Source organism: Beta vulgaris, chromosome 3 (assembly GCF_026745355.1).
Source record: "Beta vulgaris subsp. vulgaris cultivar EL10 chromosome 3, EL10.2, whole genome shotgun sequence".
Classification (NCBI taxonomy): domain Eukaryota; kingdom Viridiplantae; phylum Streptophyta; class Magnoliopsida; order Caryophyllales; family Amaranthaceae; genus Beta; species Beta vulgaris.
The window spans coordinates 11,505,548-11,524,697 of NC_079204.1; the positions used below are offsets into that span (position 1 = coordinate 11,505,548).

The 19,150-nt window shown below is 36.1% G+C and overlaps 2 protein-coding genes and 1 pseudogene across 2 annotated transcripts; all 3 read left to right on the top strand.

Annotated features, from left to right (window-relative positions):
- The first annotated feature begins 306 nt into the window (after nt 1-306).
- On the top strand, nt 307-951 carry LOC125495489 (uncharacterized). The gene has a single exon (XM_048640224.1). It carries the CDS (start codon nt 307-309, stop codon nt 949-951), a length of 645 nt encoding a protein of 214 aa, XP_048496181.1.
- Nucleotides 952-5,805: 4,854 nt separating this feature from the next.
- LOC104888671 (hypothetical protein) lies at nt 5,806-12,329 on the top strand. The gene is made up of 14 exons (XM_010673696.4): nt 5,806-6,174; nt 7,640-7,773; nt 7,874-8,023; nt 8,114-8,225; nt 8,349-8,691; nt 9,552-9,765; nt 9,882-9,971; nt 10,640-10,895; nt 11,008-11,120; nt 11,248-11,346; nt 11,438-11,485; nt 11,762-11,872; nt 11,988-12,078; nt 12,173-12,329. The coding sequence occupies exons 1-14, from the start codon at nt 5,919-5,921 to the stop codon at nt 12,295-12,297; spliced, it is 2,142 nt and encodes a 713-aa protein (XP_010671998.2). The 5' UTR covers nt 5,806-5,918; the 3' UTR covers nt 12,298-12,329.
- A 1,862-nt stretch (nt 12,330-14,191) lies between these two features.
- LOC130589362 (disease resistance protein RGA2-like) lies at nt 14,192-17,471 on the top strand (annotated as a pseudogene).
- The last annotated feature ends 1,679 nt before the right edge of the window (nt 17,472-19,150 follow it).

The following is a 19,150-nucleotide window of genomic DNA, read 5'->3' on the forward strand; positions in this document are numbered from 1 at the left end:
CAGCAGCCCTAGGAATACACAGGTCTACATTGCACAGGTTGGTGAAAAGGGGGGCAATAAAAAAACACACTAATACCATAAAACCACATATGAGCCCAGCACATAAGGTTGCAAGGGTATTGTGGTGTTTGGGTTCTATCATACCAAACACTATCCAAACAATACCAAAATTCAGCAACATGTATAATTTGGTTCATGTGGATGAGAAATGGTTTTGCATGAGCAAAATATCAAAGGTACTACCTAGCTCCGGGTGAAGTAGAGCCATATAGAAGATGCAAAAGCAAGAGGTTCATAGTCAAAGTCATGTTCATAGCTGCACTAGCAAGGCCACACATTTCACTGGATGGAGAGGTCAGTTTTGATGGGAAGATAGGAATCTTCCCATTCATAGAAGAGGTGGCAGCAAAGAGGTCAAGTTATAACAGAGATGTTGGGGTGCTTGAAACCAAAGCTCAATTAAGCATCACAAAAGATGTCATAAGGGAGAAGTTCATAAAGCACATACTGCCATCTATAAGAGAGAAGTGGCCAGAGGATGGATGCAAGCAAATATGGATTGTACGTGTCCAAGACAATGCAAGGCCACACATAGCAAGTAATGATGAGCAGTTCATGTTGGAAGCACAAAAAGATGGTTTTGATATCAGATTAATCAATCGGCCAGCACAGTCACCAGATATGAATGTGTTAGATCTTGGTTTTTTTAATGCAATTGAAACCTTAAAAGATCAAATAGCACCTAGAAGTGTGAAACAGTTGGTGAAGGCAGTGAACAAGGCATTTGACAACTATGATCCTAAGTTATGCAATCATATTTGGTTAACTCTACAACAAGTGATGAAGGAGACTCTAATAGTTAAGGGTAACAACAATTACCACATACCACATATGGGGAAGAAATCACTTGAGAGGAGGGGTGAGTTACCAACATGTAATGCCCACAATTAGTAGAAGAGAGCAGAAAATGGGCAGAAGAAGGTCATCTTGAAGATGAACCAGAAGAAGCAAACTATGGGGATGAAGATTCAGATGATGGTATTGGGATAATATAAAGCAAAAACAGCAAGCAAACAATTTTTTGGGCATTCAAGTGCAAGAAGAACAGAATTTTTTGTAAGTAAAATACAACATATATAGGTTGTTAAACATTTTGTATATGTAAATGCAAACATTTTGTATTAAACCTTTACATTTATAATATGTAAACATTTTGGGTTATGTTTAGTAAAAAAAAATAGTTCATGTTAAGGTATGGTAAAAAAAAACAGTTCATGTCAAGTTAAAAAAAAAAGGTATATGTATAGTTAGGTTCATCAAAGTATGTAAAGGTATGGTAAAAAAAATAGTTCATGTTAAGGTATGGTAAAAAAAACAGTTCATGTTAAGGTATGGTAAAAAAACAGTTCATGTTAAGTACAAAAAACAGGGTATCATTGTATCAAACAAATGATTGAGAAAAAAAGGAAATCAAATTAAACATTTGTGCAAGAAAAATTCAATCAGATTCCATTTTTTTCTCAATCATATTTAAGACAAAATGATAATGAAGGCCAATCTTTCCAAAACACAGGTTAGGCATGATTAAAGTTCCTCTCAGGGAGTCTCCACTCATCCATAATACTCAACACATGCTATTAAAACAAAGGTAAAGTTGAAAAGAAGAGCACAAAAAATTGGTGGCAATATGGTTGCGTCTAGTCTTAAAAGGCATAATGTCCAAAGGTTGTTAAATCATCAGACCTCATTCATCATTGAGGAACAAATTGCACCTCTCAAGTAAACATATTATATGTCATTAAAACACTATTGGACAGCCAAACAAGAACCAAAAGGTAACACATATGCCTCATCAATTCTTTATACTACTATTCTAATCATTTTACCACTGATTAAATGCAAAATGGAATAAGAATTTGGATGTAACATCCTATTTCATCATAGAGGATCACACCAACACACACACAAATCGTAGAAAACATCAGCCCAAAACTATTAGCCCAACTAATACCCAACCAACCCATTTAATCCCCCAAAGACCCCTATTTAATACCACAACTCCCTTTATAATCCTTCCCTCCAAACACAACATATAAACAGAACAAATCAAGGGCATAATTACATGTATTAACAGATCAAGGCAAACACAACATATAAACAGATGAAATCAAGGCCAAAAATTACATGTTTTAACAGATCAAGGCAAACACAACATATAAACTAATCAAATCAAGTAAAAATAGCATGTTATAACAGTTCAAGGCAAACACAACATATAAATAGAACAAATCAAGGCCAAAAATAACATGTTTTAACAGATCAAGACAAACACAACATATAAACAGAACAAATCAAGTAAAAATAACATGTTTAAACAGATCAAGACAAACACAACATATAAACAGAACAAATCAAGTAAAAATAACATGTTTAAACAGATCAAGGCAAACACAACATATAAACAGATGAAATCAAGGCCAAAAATTACATGTTTTAACAGATCAAGGCAAACACAACATATAAACAGAAGAAATCAAGGCCAAAAATAACATGTTTTAACAGATCAAGGCAAACACAACATATAAACAGATGAAATTAAGGCCAAAAATTACATGTTTTAACAGATCAAGGCAAACACAACATATAAACAAAACAAATCAAGGCCAAAAATTACATGTTTTAACAGATCAAGGCAAACACAACATATAAACAGAACAAATCAAGTAAAAATAACATGTTTTAACAGATCAAGGCAAACACAACATATAAACAGAACAAATCAAGGCCAAAAATAACATGTTTTAACAAATCAAGGCTACCTAAACATATTTTCGAACAAATCAAGGCAAAATCAACATGCGTATGAACAAATCAAGGCAAAATAACATTTATATAAACAGATCAAGGCAACCTAAACTTATTTTCGAACAAATCAAGGAAAAAATAAACAAATCAAGGCTACCTAAACTTATTTTCAAACAAATCAAGGAAAAAATAAACAAATCAAGGCTACCTAAACATATTTTTCGAACAACTGAATCAAGGCAAAATAACATGCGATAACAAATCAAGGCAAAATAACATTTAATAAACAGATCAAGGCAACCTAAAACTTATTTTCGAACAAATCAAGGAAGAATGAACAAATCAACGCAAAAACAACATGCGTATAAACAAATCGAGGCAAAAACAAGTAAAAAACACAAAAACCTATACATGCAATCTAATCAAACGCAACCCCAGGCAAAGCATGTTAAAAAAGCTTCCTAAAATTGTAAAAACAAAGATTTAAGTTAAGGAGTGGACCGATCTGAGCCAAAATTAAAAAGGGGATGCTGGGAAACCATTTCGAGATGGTTTTTATACCAACAGATGTAAGATCGCCATGATTTAAAGCCTTCCGGTGGTAGATCTTGCAAGTTTTCCGATTTTTTGCCCTCAACTACACCACGAAATTGAAGATCTGGTGGTTTTCTTGAAGGCGCGCCACAAGCCCAACAAAACGAACCAAAATCCAAGGGTTTTTTTGAAACCCTAGATTTTTTTGCCTCAGCATCGAACTCGTCCATCAAATCAAAGAGCCGTTTCTTTGAATTCGGAGTTAACTCATCCATCATATACCCAAAAAACACAAGAAACAGGGGACTCACTTTTCTTAAATCACTCAAAAACCACAAAAACTAGGTTTATAATGATCGCAGAAAAAAGTAGATAATTAATCTACTGTTTTTTTTCAACAAATTTGGAGTGTAAAACCCTAGATCTGAGGGTTTGAAGAAGAAGAAGAGAGAGGAAAGTGAGCGTCAGAAGGAGAGAGAGAGTCAGAAGGAGAGAGACGAAAGTGACGGAAGAAATGAGAATAGGGTTTGGAGGGAAGGATTATAAAGGGAGTTGGGGGATTAAATGGGGGAGTTGGGGGATTTAATGGGGGAGGTTAGGGGATTAAATGGGTTGGGTGGGGTTTAGTTGGGCTAAACATTTTGGGCTGATGTTTTGAGGGATTTGGTTTATTATCATTTGTAGTAAGATTGGCAAATGTAGCAAATAAATTGAGACACCTCTAAATGGCAAAATGTAGCAAATAAAAAAAGACGGAGGGAGTAGTTATTAGTTATTAGTTATTACTGCCTAGTGCCTACCAAACGAAACAAAGCCAAGACTCGTAAATCCTAATAAGGGTGCGTTCTGTTCAACTTAAAAAATTAAGTTTCAGGTCCAATAAGTTCAGATAAGTTCAGATAAGTTGCAATAAGGTCTAATAAGGGCAATAAGTTCCAATAATGTCTAATAAGGTCCAATAAGTTCCAATCAGGTGCAATAAGTTCCAATCAGGTGCAATAAGTTCCAATAAGGTGCAATAAGTTTCAATCAGGTCTAATAAGGTCCAATAAGTTCCAATCAGGTCTAATAAGGTCCAATAAGGTCAAAATAGTCAATGTTTAATAAACATTTGTATTATTATCCATTATTTTGTTATTCATTATTTCATATCACTATTAGCTGATTATGTTATTATTAGAATTTTAATTAAAGTACCATAATGATTATATAGTATTATACTTGTATTAGTGTCTATTATATTATTATTTATTTGTAATATGTTTATTATTTTATTATTTATTTGTATTATGTCTATTATTTTATTATTCATATTATTATTAGCTGATTATGTTATTATTAGAATTTTTTATTAAAGTACCACAATGTATAGTATTATACTTGTATTATTGTCTATTATTTGATTATTCATATTTCTATTAAATAATATTATAATCATGGTCAAATAATTAAGGTTAACAATAATAATAATAATTATAATTACAATATTTTGCAATTCGTCTTTAAATAACTAGAGATAACATGTTTTCGTTACTAATAACAATGAAAGATATAAATGTTATCAATTGATTGCTTCATTATCATCACTGGAGTATCTTTAAAGCTACGGTGATTTTTGACCATTTTTTTTCTCTTTCTTTTTGTTTTGTTTTTATCTTCTAGTACATTCACATAAATGAAAGGAGAAGAAATGAATGAAGGAGTTAATGCTATCTACTTACCTTCACATCAATGAAAGTGAAGTGAAATTTATTTATATGTGTCAATTTTAACTTGTTAGCAATAAATGTTAATTAATTTTTGATTTTCTACTAGTGTTTTATAAAATCAAAATAAGACTATTAGATATATTAGTGGTGAAAGTTATGTATAGGTAAATATATAAATAGTAAATTTTTTTAAAAAAATTAATTATCATAAGAGATAATTAATAATCATTATTTTTTAAAGGACGAATTATAATAATTATTACTCCATAAATTATTTACGTTAGTGGTAATATTTATGTTATTCATGGTCAATGTTTTTGTCTAATAAGGTCAAATAAGTTTCAATCAGGTCCAATAAGGTCTAATAAGTTTCAATCAAGTCCAATAAGGTCTAATAAGGTCTAATAAGTTTCAATAAGGTCAATAAGTTCCAATAAGGTCCAATAAGTTCCAATCAGGTTCAATCAGGTCCAATAAGTTGAATCAGGTCCAATCAGGTTTAATAAGTTCCAATAAGTTCAGTTCAGGTTCAATAAATTCAGTTCAAAAAAGGTTCAATAAGTTCAGGGCCAATAAGTTAAATAGAACGAACCCTAAATCCTAATTCCTCATTCTTGAGTTCTTGACCTCAAACAGACTTGACTCGGAAGTCGGACCTCACTCAGCATCGGTCCCGCGCTCCACAACCACAAAAAAATCTCTCTGGAATTTCATTTTTTGCAGCCATTTTTCCTCCTCCACAAAAAAAAAAAAAACTCTCTCCTTCCCCAAAAAACATGTGATTTTCGTTCAAGCTCATAAGTTCTTGTACCTGTAAATCCATGGACAAAATCTTCTACCTTCACTTTCTTTTTCTCTCTCCCCAAAAAAATGGCGCTTGTCACTCCACTTCGTCTTCACTTTCTACCGACCACTCCTCTCCTTCCTCCACTTCACCGCTGCTTTTCCTTCTCCTTGAAGACGAAGATCAACGCACAACTTACTCATCAAAGCATCAACAATGGCGGCGCTGCTGTCGTCTGGTTCAAGCATGACCTACGAATCGAAGATCACCCTGGCATTGTTGCCGCCTCCAAGCACACTAATGTTGTTCCTCTTTACGTCTTCGATCACCGAATTCTATCTCGTTAAGTTTATTTCTCTCTCTTCTCGTTTTTTTCTGTTTGCTGAAATTTGGTAAGGATTATCTGAAATAGCGGATATAACAATTGCGTAGTATCGATTTTGATTTTATATAGTACATATTATGTCATTCTATCTTCGAATTTGAATTTTGCGCTGAATTTTGGACAATTTAGGTCAGTCTTCATCAAATATTTTCAGAGTGTAATGTATGTAATATGTTAAAGGGTACATATAAGCATTAAATACATTTCTTTAAATGGAAACAGTTTAAGAATTCAAGACACATTTTCACATCAATTGAGGTAATAAATGCTTGATTCAATATTTTATTTCCATTTTAAACACCTAATACAAAGCCCTAAGGGCTACATATATCATTTTCCTATGTTAGAATGGAGAATGAGGAACTGCTTTTGATGCCTTTTTTATGGCATGCGTTCTAGTTTGTGGATTTGCAAGCCTGAATTAAATTTTCATTTTTTGGAAGCTACCTGAGTGCTTATACATTGTATGACTCTAATTATTCTCGGCTTTATGCTGTCTGTTATTCAATTTTGCTTGTCATCCTTGCATGCGGCGATGCTGTTCTTCTTTGTATCGAACCTCTTGTTTATTAGATGTATTTGAGGAGAAATTTGTCTGTTATAGCCTGTCTTGATATCTGCATCTACTATAGATTGTCGACGAGGTCTTTGCTCGTATTAGTTTGTGACTTCCACGCTTCTGCAATATAGTTTCATGTAATTTGCTGATCCGAGTGGAACGAGAGTGGATCTTGGAACCTTTGAAGAAGATATGATAGACCTCCAAGAGATTCTATCAAGAGCACATTGGTTAGAGCTTATAGACATAAGCATATATGTTAGTACTAAAAATTTCAATGGTATAACTAAAAGATTTCATCATTGCACATCTTAGCACAATTTGAAGGTTTTAATGTTCTATAGTACCACTAGAAGGTTTATTGGTTCATCTAGTGTCTTTATCTTCAAATTTTTGTAAAAATGAAGCAATTTGGAATCCAACAGAACAGGGCCAAAACTTCCTCTAGTGAATAGAAGTTGAGCATTGTTAAGATGACAGAGTATGGACTCCATTGCTTTATTAGGTGTCAAGGGCTCAAGGCTGAATATGCTGTATTTTATACACAGTGTCCTTATAACTCTACTTACAATGGAGCAGATTTGCAATGGACTTCATGGTTATCTTATCTTTCTCTTTACTCTGTCCTTTGGCTTTGACCGATAAAGCTAAGCAAATTTTGTATTTCCAATAACAAGGAATATTGTTGGGTGGGTGGTTTTCCCGTCACCACATAATTTATGGCTAATATCTATGTCATGGTATCCATATAATAATTTCTCAAAGCTTTAGCAATTGTGGACAATGCTTCGTGTGCATGTGTATGCTTTTCTTCTTCTAAAATCGGAGGCCTATTTGAAGTGACTTTAATTATGGTATTGCAGGTTTTCCCAGTGAAATGATAGAACTTGTTCTTCTCGCTGTGGAGGATCTAAGGAGGTCACTCAGGGAGCATGGATCCAATCTGATGATCAGATTTGGGAATGTGGAAACTGTTCTACAGGAACTGGTGAAAGAGGTTGTTACACATTAGGTATACTTACTATGATAGTTAACTCTGATCTTGTGAGAACATTGAGGATTCATATTCTCACTTTTGGCTCACTATTGAGGAACAGATTAAAGCAACTGTTATATATGCGGAAGAAGAGGTAGAATATGATGTGCGTTTGTTGATTGCTACTCTTGAGGATTTGCTAGCAGCAGATCCTGTTCTAGATTGGAAACCGAAGATTGTGTTGTGGCGGACTTCACTTTATGATGTCAAGGTACTAGTGATTGTCTTATCCTTGTGATTACATTGGTTTCATCACTATCATGCATGCTTGACATATATTGTACACGCTTATGGCATGCAGAACTTAGATGACCTACCTGCATTATTTGAAGATATGAAGAAACCACAACACGATGATGTTTTATTGCTTGGAAGTCCAAGATTACCTAGTTGCCAAAAAGAGTTGGACTGGGGTGAGCTATCTTGTCCTTTGATTAAACTTTTTAGCTCTTCACCAGTTGAAGTGTGAATCTAAATCTCGGTGTTCCTGTCTTGTGCTGAATTGGTCATCCATAATGTAAATGGACTTAAATCAGGTCATCTACCCAGTATGAATGATGTGAGTAAGTTCATGGACTCTCGCGCAAATAGAGAAAAAGAACAATGGTATTCCATCAAACACACTTCAGCTGAAGCTGCTTTTAGAATGGATCATATGAAGCTGTTTAAATCACAGAGCCCTGTGCTTGGGAAATCAGGGATATCAAAACTAGGAACCAGTAGCGAAAATTCCTATGAAACTCGAAGGAAGCGGCTGAAAAATTCTGTTTTTGGTACAAGTAAGGGTAATATTGTTGCTGGCGGAACAGAAGTTTTATTGAATGCAATAGCTGGATATTTGAGATATCTGGAAGGAACACCTCGAGACGACTGGCAAGAGTAAGTTCTCTTGTGATGATCATGTTTTGTTTGGCTTCACTTGTACTCCGTGTGTCCCTAATAGACATTCTTGATTGACTAAACACACAAATTAAGAGAGGCAACAACTGTAAAGAGCATTATAGGCAAAGTGGTGACGAATATTAATTCAATATATGTTCAGGAGCATATGCTGGGATAAAGTACTCAGCTCAGTCAATGTTGCCTGGACCCGTGGGGCGTGGCATATTCTTTAAATTTATAGAAAGTAAAGGAAAATTTATAATATCTGTCTACTAAGTACTAACACACCATAAGCATATTTCATGACATGGGAATATTTAGAATTGTCTTTTGTGCTGCGAATGGCTGATAACAAAAGTGCCCTGAAAGTCATATGTGCAGCTGAGGCAGGCTGCTCTGTGCAGCAAAAGGCCAAAGAGGCAGAATTTTCAAGTTACTCGACGGAAGCCTTTTGTTCTATTGTCAAACATTTAGATTTTACAATCATGGTGTGAGATGTAGTTGTTACCCCAGCAGGAGATCTGTGATTTCCTCATAACTAGTTTCTAATTTTATTGTCTTTCATCCAAAAAAAAAAGTACTTCCTCCGTTTCGTTTTAAATGCGACAAAGGAATATTTTATATCTCACAAAAAATATCCCTTTGTTGCATTTAAAACAAAACGGAGGAAGTATGTGATTTGTGCTTTAACGGGCTGACTTTGAGTTACCTTTTTTTTTGTCAGTTGACTTTGCATTACCCTTTTTGTTACACATCTGATGCATTCACTTGTTGAGTTGTTGTGTTCTTGAATTATTTTAGAATAAATTAAAATTTACTCTTCAATGACCTCATTTTTTATCCTGATGGGATGTTAGGATCCATCAAAGGTTAAGGGAGACTGAAATCAGAGCTGGAGCTTCATTTGGAGCTCTTTTTCAATCTGCTCTGCAACTTGGCATCATATCCAGTAGGAGAGTATATTATGAAGCTATAAGATACGAGAAAGAACGAAATGCAGGGTTTCTATCTCCATTTGGGTATTCTACAGCAACAGTTTCTGCTGCAATTAGTGCAGTATGCTCGATTGAGGTAATGGGAACAATAACTTGGCTGACTTCTATTGATGCTGAATACATTTCTCTTGATTTAATGGAGTTCTTTTACTGTAATTGGTGTCAGCTAATACTTTCAAATGTTTGTGGCAGTGGTATTGGCTTTTGAGTTTGAAAAGTTTATCTGAGGAGGAAGAACTAAACTCTACGAGATTTTGGAGATGGAATGGCCACCTAATTCAGGTATGGTAGAAAATGAAGGAAGAACTTTCTATTTCTCCTCCTACTCGTTGATCCAAGGGCTGAATTTGGGCATGTAGATGCTGAAGATTGGCTCATTCTCCTCTGCTTTTGCTGAAGAGCATCTGTTCTTTTTGTCAAAGAGAGCATATATTCTCCATGACTTCATTTTGTGATGTGTTCATTTGAAGCACGCGCAAAACTAACCTTCGCCAAAAGTTCATCCCCTTTCTGAAATGATGTTGTTGCTTCTGTTTTAAGAGTATTTTGGCGCTTTTACTCTGAGTTTGCAGTTTTTCAGAAGACTATTTCTTTATCTGATTTGGTTTTGAGCCTAATGACTTTTCCTTTGTCAATTTTAATGTTAAACATGGCTTTTCCTTTGGATATATTAGAGCACTTCGGAAGAGTTTCATATTGGTTTTATTTTGATTATACTTAAATTTTAAGCAATTTTCTAAATTTTTATTTCATGGTCCTTGGAAAGAAAAACCATGATTTTCCAAGTGTAGTCGGTGATCTAGAAGTGTACTATTCTGTAATGTTGTGTATCTTAATTCTATACCTCAACTAATTTCTGTTTGATTATCTCTCCTGGCATAATTATTACTTGCATGGCCAGGTTTGACTTGTAGATGTGGCTGCTAATTAAGACACTGTTCTGTTTTTAGTACACAGTTTCTGGTTGTGAAGGGCCTGCTATTCTTCTTGTCCACGGATTTGGGGCTTTTTTTGAGCATTACCGCGACAATTTAAGTGATATAGCTGATGCTGGGAATCGAGTTTGGGCTCTTACTCTTTTAGGCTTTGGTCAGTCTGAGAAGCCAAACATTGTTTACAGCGAACTCATGTGGGCTGAATTGTTGCGGGACTTCATTGTTGAGGTCGTGGGTGAGCAAGCACATCTTGTTGGGAATTCGATAGGTGGTAAGTGTCACCTTGCCCTTCTGTCCAATCAACTGATGTTTTCTAATGTATTGATCTGTTTTTCTCAGTTATTTCCTTCAGAATGAGTAGTTATGTTTATTTTGAATGTCAGGATACTTCATTTCAATTGTTGGTGGACTTTGGCCCTCACTGGTCAAGTCTATTGTTCTGATGAACACTGCTGGAGATGTTATACCAGGATATTCCTCACTGCTATTCTTCAAGGTAAGCAAAGTAGGGTAACTATTAGTGTAATTGTTGGATGAGTACTTCGGCAGCTTTTGGAAAAGTCTTCTGAAAGCTGGTTTTCTGCACTAATTGCCTTTTTTTTTTCTTTGGCTGTTCATTTTAGGAAAGACAAATTTCTGGGGCTGCTTGGCTGGGGTCAAGAGCACTTCTGCAATACTTGAGATTCAGCACAAGAAGCCTCGTTAAGAACTGCTACCCAACTGTAAGTGGGTCTTGTGCACCTATGTCTGAAAATGTAGATTGTTCTTTGTTTCTGACTATTCTAATCCTCTTTTTACGACATCAACTTGAAGCGGCCTGGAAGAGCTGATGATTGGCTCATCAAGAAAATGCTAAGAGCAGTATCCTTTATTATGAATGAATGTTTCCCTTTCTTCAGAGTCTGAACTTCGAACTAATATTACAACTACTCATGTATTGTCTCAGGTGCACCCATTTCAGCTTTTTGGGAGGGGAGGGTTTGTATTGATCATTTGATTGAGAAGATAGATAAATTTCCCACAAGTTTCCAACTAGCTTTTCTTTTACTACTCCCATAAGGGCCTATTCTTAGAGGGAAATAATATGTAACTCAACATTAGCTATATTTACAACCTTGTTAACCTTGATTGTGTAAGTCATATGATCCTGGTTCTATAGAGGTTTTGGAGAGCGTCTTCAGCTTTAATTTGTCCATTCCTCTTAATCATCTTCTAAGCAGATTCAAGGGGAAGGTTTTAATTATACAGGTAATCCTGATTGTGTTTCCAGAACATGACGAAATTTCTGATTGTATTTCATAGAGCAATTCCCCCCCCCCCCCTTTTTTCTTTTATGTCTGATTGATTTGTTTATTTTCGTCAGGGAATGAAAGACCCGATAGCAGATTCTGGTTCCAAGCTTGCTATGTTCAGAGAGCATTGTGAAGGGATTGTAATCAAGGAGCTTGATGCTGGTATTTTAGCACCTACTCTTATACCCCAAAAAATAATTGCCATCTGAAAATTTGAATGAGTTGGATACATATAACCATAGTGCTGCTACTGTAGGCCATTGCCCCCATGATGAGTGTCCCGAGGAAGTCAACGCTATGATTCGTGAATGGATATCGACAATTGAGAGCAGAATTCATACTGAGAGTTTTGATTCATCAATCAGCTTGCCATGCATGTAACACAGTTGTACTAGAAGCCATTCTCAGGTTTCACACTGCCAGGGGTTTCACGTTGTAACAGTCTTTCTTGACATGGACTTGCATATATTAAGAGGAATCTTACTTGTATAGCAATGACACTTGTAGTTGTATTTGTACCTCATTTGCCATGTCATTTCCTATTAATATCACATTATTTGATTTTGCCTCAATTTGGGGTAGTGATAAATATTTGTATGAATCCAGCTAAATTGCATAATTTTCGACCAGCTATAAACCCCTTTACCCACGGTGAGCATGATATGAACTATGAACTATGAACTATGAACTATGAAGAGTCATTTGTTGCCATTAATCATATTTTGTGTTTTTAAACCCCAATTCCAAATAGGACAAGGACTCAATGTCGGTGAAGAAGAATTTCCTCTGCTGAATGATAGTGAAGATGCAGTATGTAATGGCTTTATGGTGGTGATATGGTTCCTCAGTCAATGTTAATGGAGGTATGAGCCCTAGTTTCTGAATTAAAGTTATCTGTTCGTCTTTCCTATAGTTTATTTATTTTAGTTTCTCTTTGTGATTATTAGGATTGTCGGACTTTATACAATATCTTAATTCTATAGCACCATCCCAATGATGTCGGAAATAATCAGGAAAGAAAGAAACAAGGTTGTGGAAAAGGATAATACTAATGTTCAGCTATTATATTAACGATATGATGATCTTATTTTGTTGTAGACTTTTTTTTTTTTGACATTGCTACATCTATCCGATGGGTAATCTACCCACTACTAATTGAAGCATTAAAATATTATTAATCATGTGAGTTGGATTCCACTATCATCACTTATCATTACTCTCTATTAGTATTGGGTATATTAATCGTGGGTAGACTAGTTATTTTCCTTTTTTTTTGGACAATACAACATCTACCCGGTGGGTAGTTAACCCACTAGAAATAGAACATTAAAAAACTAATAGGACTGATGAGTTGGATTCTAGTATTTATTCATTTTTGTACAACCCACTAAGTAGATAAAATTTTTTTTAAGTATGACTTTTTAGGATGTGTAGGGCAATAGCTTCCCAAGTTTAGTCGTTTGACTAGTGGTATTCCAATGGTCAATGACCAATGTACAGTGCATGGGCTATCATGGATTCATGGTAGACCAAGCTCCGGAACAACTTTTATGGTAGCTTGGTTGGTCTTACCTTTCTTTAAGTAATTGCTTCGACTCAACATCCAATAAGAAAATTATTACTAAAGTTCATAGAATATGATGTAGATAACATGAAAAGCACAACTTAGAGCAAAATGAGCCAACTGGAATAATTGATGTTATATTACTCCAATAAGCTGAGTAGATAACGTAGTAAATCTTCGTCCTGTTTCCCAATTTTGTTCAGAGTAGACGAGTAAAACAACAATCAAGAAAGACAAAGCAAGTTTATGGAATCTTCAAATTTTAAATTTTAACTATAGCAGACAACTTGTAGTGGTAGTCGGCGTAGTCCCTTAAACTTTAAATACTTGGCAAACCAGGATGCTAAATCTAACGTTCACCTGCATTATTAAACTATAGTATAACTGTATAGTCCACTTACTACCTTATTTGAACAATATTAATATAGTATATAGTACTTGTAAAGCAACCCAGTGAAACCAGAAAATTTATCAATTTATCATTTAACAGAGTAGTACAGAATCTTTTACAAGATACGAAAGAAATTACTATTGTTTTTGATTTAATATGAAATTGTACTGTTTGAGATAAAGCAAGTAGTACAGTTTTAGTGCTGACCACTGAACATATACCGGTGAAATTTGGACTAGCTGGTGCGTGGTGTGCTTAGACCAAAATTCATTAGGAAACATCTCCCCAATACGCTCTCTGTCACTTTCTCTGAAACAAAAATGGATGTGGGAACAGTCCTATCTGTTGCACAAACTCTGCTTGCATCCCTGCAATGTTCAGAGGTCAAAGAAATCCTCTCGATATTTGACTACAAATCCCAACTTGATAACCTCCAGTGCACTGTCTCTACCATCAATGCCGTGTTCCGTGATGCCGAGACCAAGCAGGAGCTCACCCATGAAGCACAGCATTGGATTGAGGACCTCAAAGATGCTGTGTTTGACGCTGATGATCTGTTTGACGAGTTTGTCACTCTTGCAGAACAGAAGCAGCTGGTGGAGGCTGGTGGTAGTCTCTCCAAAAAACTGAGCCACTTCTTCTCTCGTTCCCACAACCCGTTTAGCGTTGCTTACAGGATGTCCCGCCGGGTTAAGGATATCAAGAAGAAGTTGGATGCAATTGCTACCAATTGTCAGCAGTTTGGCTTTAAGATTGATTCTGAGCGTATCAGGAAAAGAAGGCATGAAACTTGCTCTTATGTGAATGAAGTTGATATCATTGGAAGAGAGGATGATTTGAACCACATTGTTGATAAGTTGCTTGCTTCTAATAATCAACATGATGTATCTGTCCTCACGATTGTGGGCATTGGAGGGTTGGGTAAAACAGCTCTTACCCAACTTGTGTATAACGATTCAAGAGTCACAAGTGCATTTCCATTGAGACTCTGGACCTGTGTTGCTGATGAAGATCAGAAGGAACTGGATGTAAAAGAAATTCTTTGTAAGATTTTAGGTAGGGATCATAAGGGCTCCACAATGGAACAGGTGCAAAGCCAACTTCGTGAACAACTAGCAGGCAAGAAATTCTTGCTTGTTTTAGATGACGTATGGACTGAGAAGCGTGAACAATGGTGTGAATTGGTAAAATATCTGATTGGAAGTGAAAGGGGGAGTTGGATTATGGTGACTACTCGTTCTCAAATGACTGCAACAATCACAGGAGGTTCAATGTATGAGCTGAAAGGCTTGTCAGAGGAAAACTCATGGCACTTGTTTAAAAGTACGTCATTTACATCACATCAGTCGTCAAACCCCCATGAAGAGTTGGTCAAGATTGGGAGAGAGATTGTTGATGGATGTGCTCGAGTCCCTCTCGCTATAAGAGTGGCAGGTAGTCTATTATTTGGTCAAGATGTGAGTAGATGGAAATCATTTCAGAAGATCGGGTTAGCCAACATCAGACATAGTGAAAACGGAATTATGCCCATATTGAAGCTGAGTTTCCACCATCTTGAAACTCCATTAAAGAGCTGCTTTTGTTATTGTGCCTTGTTTCCAAAGGATTTTGTGATGGAGAAAGAGATGTTAATAAGCCTTTGGATGGCACAAGGCTACATTGTTCCGTTGGATAAAGGTCAAAGCATTGAAGATGCTGCTGAGGAATACTTTTTGATTTTGTTAAGGAGATGTTTTTTTCAAGATATCCAGAAAGATGAATTTGGTGAAATCTTCAGTTTTAAGATACACGATCTCATGCATGATGTTGCTCAAAGTGTTTCGGGGAAGGAGATGTTCTATGTAACGAACACTCTGTGTGGCAAACTAGATAAAAAAGTTCGTCATCTTAGTCAGCTAAGTCCCTGCATCCAGGATGACGGCAAATACTCTTCCAGTCAGACCCATTTGCGTTCGCATCTTTTTCTTAGGAACTATATTATTGAAGTTGATCAGTTTTCGGTGGAGGCATTCATTGCAAAACATAGGTGTCTAAGGGTAATGGACCTCCATGGATTAAATGTGAAAAGTTTGCCGGGCTCAATAGGCAATTTCTTGCATTTAAGGTATTTAGATCTCTCCTATAATCTAAAATTAGAAGTGATTCCTAAGTCAATTACAAAACTGTATAATCTACAAACCTTGAATATAAGTAGGTGCGGGATATTAAAAGAGCTGCCAAGAGATTTGAGTAGACTGCTTAAGCTTAGGGCCTTGGATATAACGAATTGCAGGTGTTTGACTTTTATGCCTTGGGGAATGGGTAACTTGAGTTGCCTTGAGAGGCTAAGTGATTTTAAAGTGGGTGGAGAAGAGAGTAGTTCAAGTTGTTGGAAACAATGGTTAGATGGGATAGAAGACCTTCGGCCTCTCAACAACCTCAAAGGTGATCTTAGAATTACAATCAGGTGGCCCAAAAATGCTAAGAAGGTAGTCAAGGAAGATGGGAGAAGGGAAGGATCATACTTGAGGAGTAAGGAACATCTCAATCACATTGCGCTTAATTTCATACATACTGAGGGTGGTGAAAGAATGGATGATCATGAGGGAACAACAATCAGTGTGATGGAAGAGCTGCAGCCACATTCTAATCTGAAGCATTTAAAGTTGTGCGGATACCATGGTGTGAGAATCCCTGATTGGATAACCCTCCTCCCGAATCTTGTAAAGCTTCATCTTAAAAGTTGTCAGGAGATGGAGTACCTGTTATGCCTGGGAAACTTGCGTCATCTGAAATTGCTTAGTCTTAAGAATTTTGCAAAGTTGGAGTACATAGAAGAACAAGATAGTCCGAATTCGGCTGGTTCAAGTTCCAAGATGCCTATGCCTGGATTGGGAAGTATTGCAAAAAAACAATATTTTTACCCCTCTCTTGAAAGACTTGCGTTTGATGATCTTCCGAAGTTGAGAGGATGGAGGAGAGGGATGGAAGATAGCAGCAGCAGCAAGCTACAATTGCAGCAATTACTACCATGTCTTTCTCAATTGATAATACGGTCCTGCCCGGAGTTGACATGTAGTCTGTTTTGTCCCAAGGTGGAACTCTTAACTTTATTTGGATTTAATAAAGAATTGCAAATAACAAATACTTTGAAATTAGGTGAGGTTGGTCCCTCATCCTCATCTGCGTTGGCATCTACTACATGGTGTTATGAGACTGAAGATCCCTCTACTGAAAATTTGGCAAGCAGGAGTTGTAATGTTCCTGTTCCCAGATTAAAGAAGGTGCAAATAAACAATGTGGCATGGCTTAATGCGCTGTCCAAGGAGGGTTGTCAGTTTCTTGTAAGACTCAAAATAAATGGGGACAAGGAGGTGACGAATCTGCCCAACTGGATGCAGTTCATGACTGCTCTCCAAACCCTTGAAATTGGCATCTGCAAAGGACTGACAGCAATGCCGAATTGGATGCCCAAACTCACCTCTCTTAGGAAACTCATAGTCTATGGGTGTTCAGAAAGCCTGGAGAGAAGATGCCAAAAGGATCCCCCTGGGGAGGACTTGGCCTTACATTCAACACATCCCCACCATTAAATTGGAATTTGATTATTCTGATTTTTGATTAATCTGCAATTGTAGCCACTCCAGGTGCATGTGCTCTTTCTTTCACGTGGATGAAGTAATTAATTAAGAAGTTGCCAAGATGAGGGTGGATTTGTATATCTGAAGTTTCTGCTCTTGGTGTATTCTTACCAGGTGTTTCAATGTATTTCTCCACCATGCCCTTGATCTGCTCTGTAATGATTATCTTTATGATTCAGAACATGCCTACCTTCGCTGTGCAACTCTTTTATAGGTGAATCTGATTGCATATTATGAATAAGTAGCTTGATAGATGATAATAGCTTTCTGATTTGATTTGTTGTTATTTGACTTTCCTGTTGTCTTTGATGTATGATTTCAGCTACAATAGGAAGAATTTTATTGCAGTACTCTTTTCTGATTTAGAGTTTCGTGATTTGTTTTCTTGCTGTGGTACTTAAAAGTCCATTTTGTTGTTAAATTCATGTTAATGTCCAAGTCTTGTGATCAATTTAAACAGTAAATGTGTGCAATTTAAACAGTAAATGTGTGCAATTTATGAATTGAGCATATCTTCTTTCTGTAGTTCAGCTAATTTTTGGTCAACTATATCTTTTGGCTGAAAATTAATTTTTGCATTATGAAGAAAGTAAATGTAGTTGCCGATGGAACAAAAGTTGTATTGAATATTTTGCTGCTTACTTGAGATATCTGGAAGCGACGAATCAAACATAAGTTCTTCTGTCATGAATAGAACGAATAGATTGACAAAACAAGTATTAATTATGCCAAGGTTGGAGATTATGATCTTCTTTCAAGTATTAATTATGCCAAGGTTAAATGATGATCTTCTTTCAAGTATTAATTATGCCAAGTTTGGAGATAATAATCGCAACTCTTGTGCTGCTATATCATGCATCTCATGAAGTATTAGTGTAGTTGTTAGATTTAGTACTTGGGCAGCTTTTTGAGAAGTCCTCAAAGCTGTTTTTCTGCAGTAACTGCCTTTTTTTATATATTTGGTTTTCATTTTAGGAATGACAAATTTCTGAGGCTGCTTGGCTGGGGTCAAGATCACTTCTGCGGTACTTGAGATTCAGCGCAAGAAGCGTTGTTAAGAAATGCTACCCAACTGTAAGTGGGTCTGTGCACCTGTCACCTGTCTGATTAATGTCAATAGTTCTTGGTTTCTGACTATTCTCTTCCTCTTTTTATGACATGAACATGAAGCGGCCTGGAAGAGTTGATGATTGGCGCATCAAGATAATGCTGAGAGCAGTATCGTCAATAATAAATGAATGTTTCCTTTCTTCAGAGTTTGAACTGATGTATATTACAACTACGCATGTATTGTCTTAGGCGCACCCGTTTCAGCTTTTGGGAGGGGAGAATTTGTATTGATTGAAAAGAAAGATAAAATTTCCCATAAGTTTCCAAGTTAGCTTGTCTCTTACTACTCCCATAAGGGCCTATCCTGGGAGGGGAAAAATATACTCCATAGTCTATGCTAGCTATATTTTCAGTATTGTTAACCTTGATGATTGTGTAAGTCATATGATCCTGGTTTTATAGAGGTTTTGGAGTGCGTATTCAGCTTTAATTTGTCCATTCCTCTTAATCATCTACTAAGCAGATTCAAGGGGAAGGTTTTAAATTATACAGGTGATCCTGAAAATTTCTGATTGTACTTCATAGAACAGAAAGCAGTTTCCATTTCTC

Excerpts from the sequence above, each read along its gene's own strand:
- LOC125495489 (XM_048640224.1), top strand. The coding sequence starts at position 307 with ATGTTCATAGCTGCACTAGCAAGGCCACACATTTCACTGGATGGAGAG.
- LOC104888671 (XM_010673696.4), top strand. The coding sequence starts at position 5,919 with ATGGCGCTTGTCACTCCACTTCGTCTTCACTTTCTACCGACCACTCCT. Across the intron at positions 9,766-9,881 it reads GTGCAGTATGCTCGATTGAG|TGGTATTGGCTTTTGAGTTT; the intron begins GTAATGGGAACA and ends TGTTTGTGGCAG. Across the intron at positions 11,347-11,437 it reads TTAAGAACTGCTACCCAACT|CGGCCTGGAAGAGCTGATGA; the intron begins GTAAGTGGGTCT and ends ATCAACTTGAAG.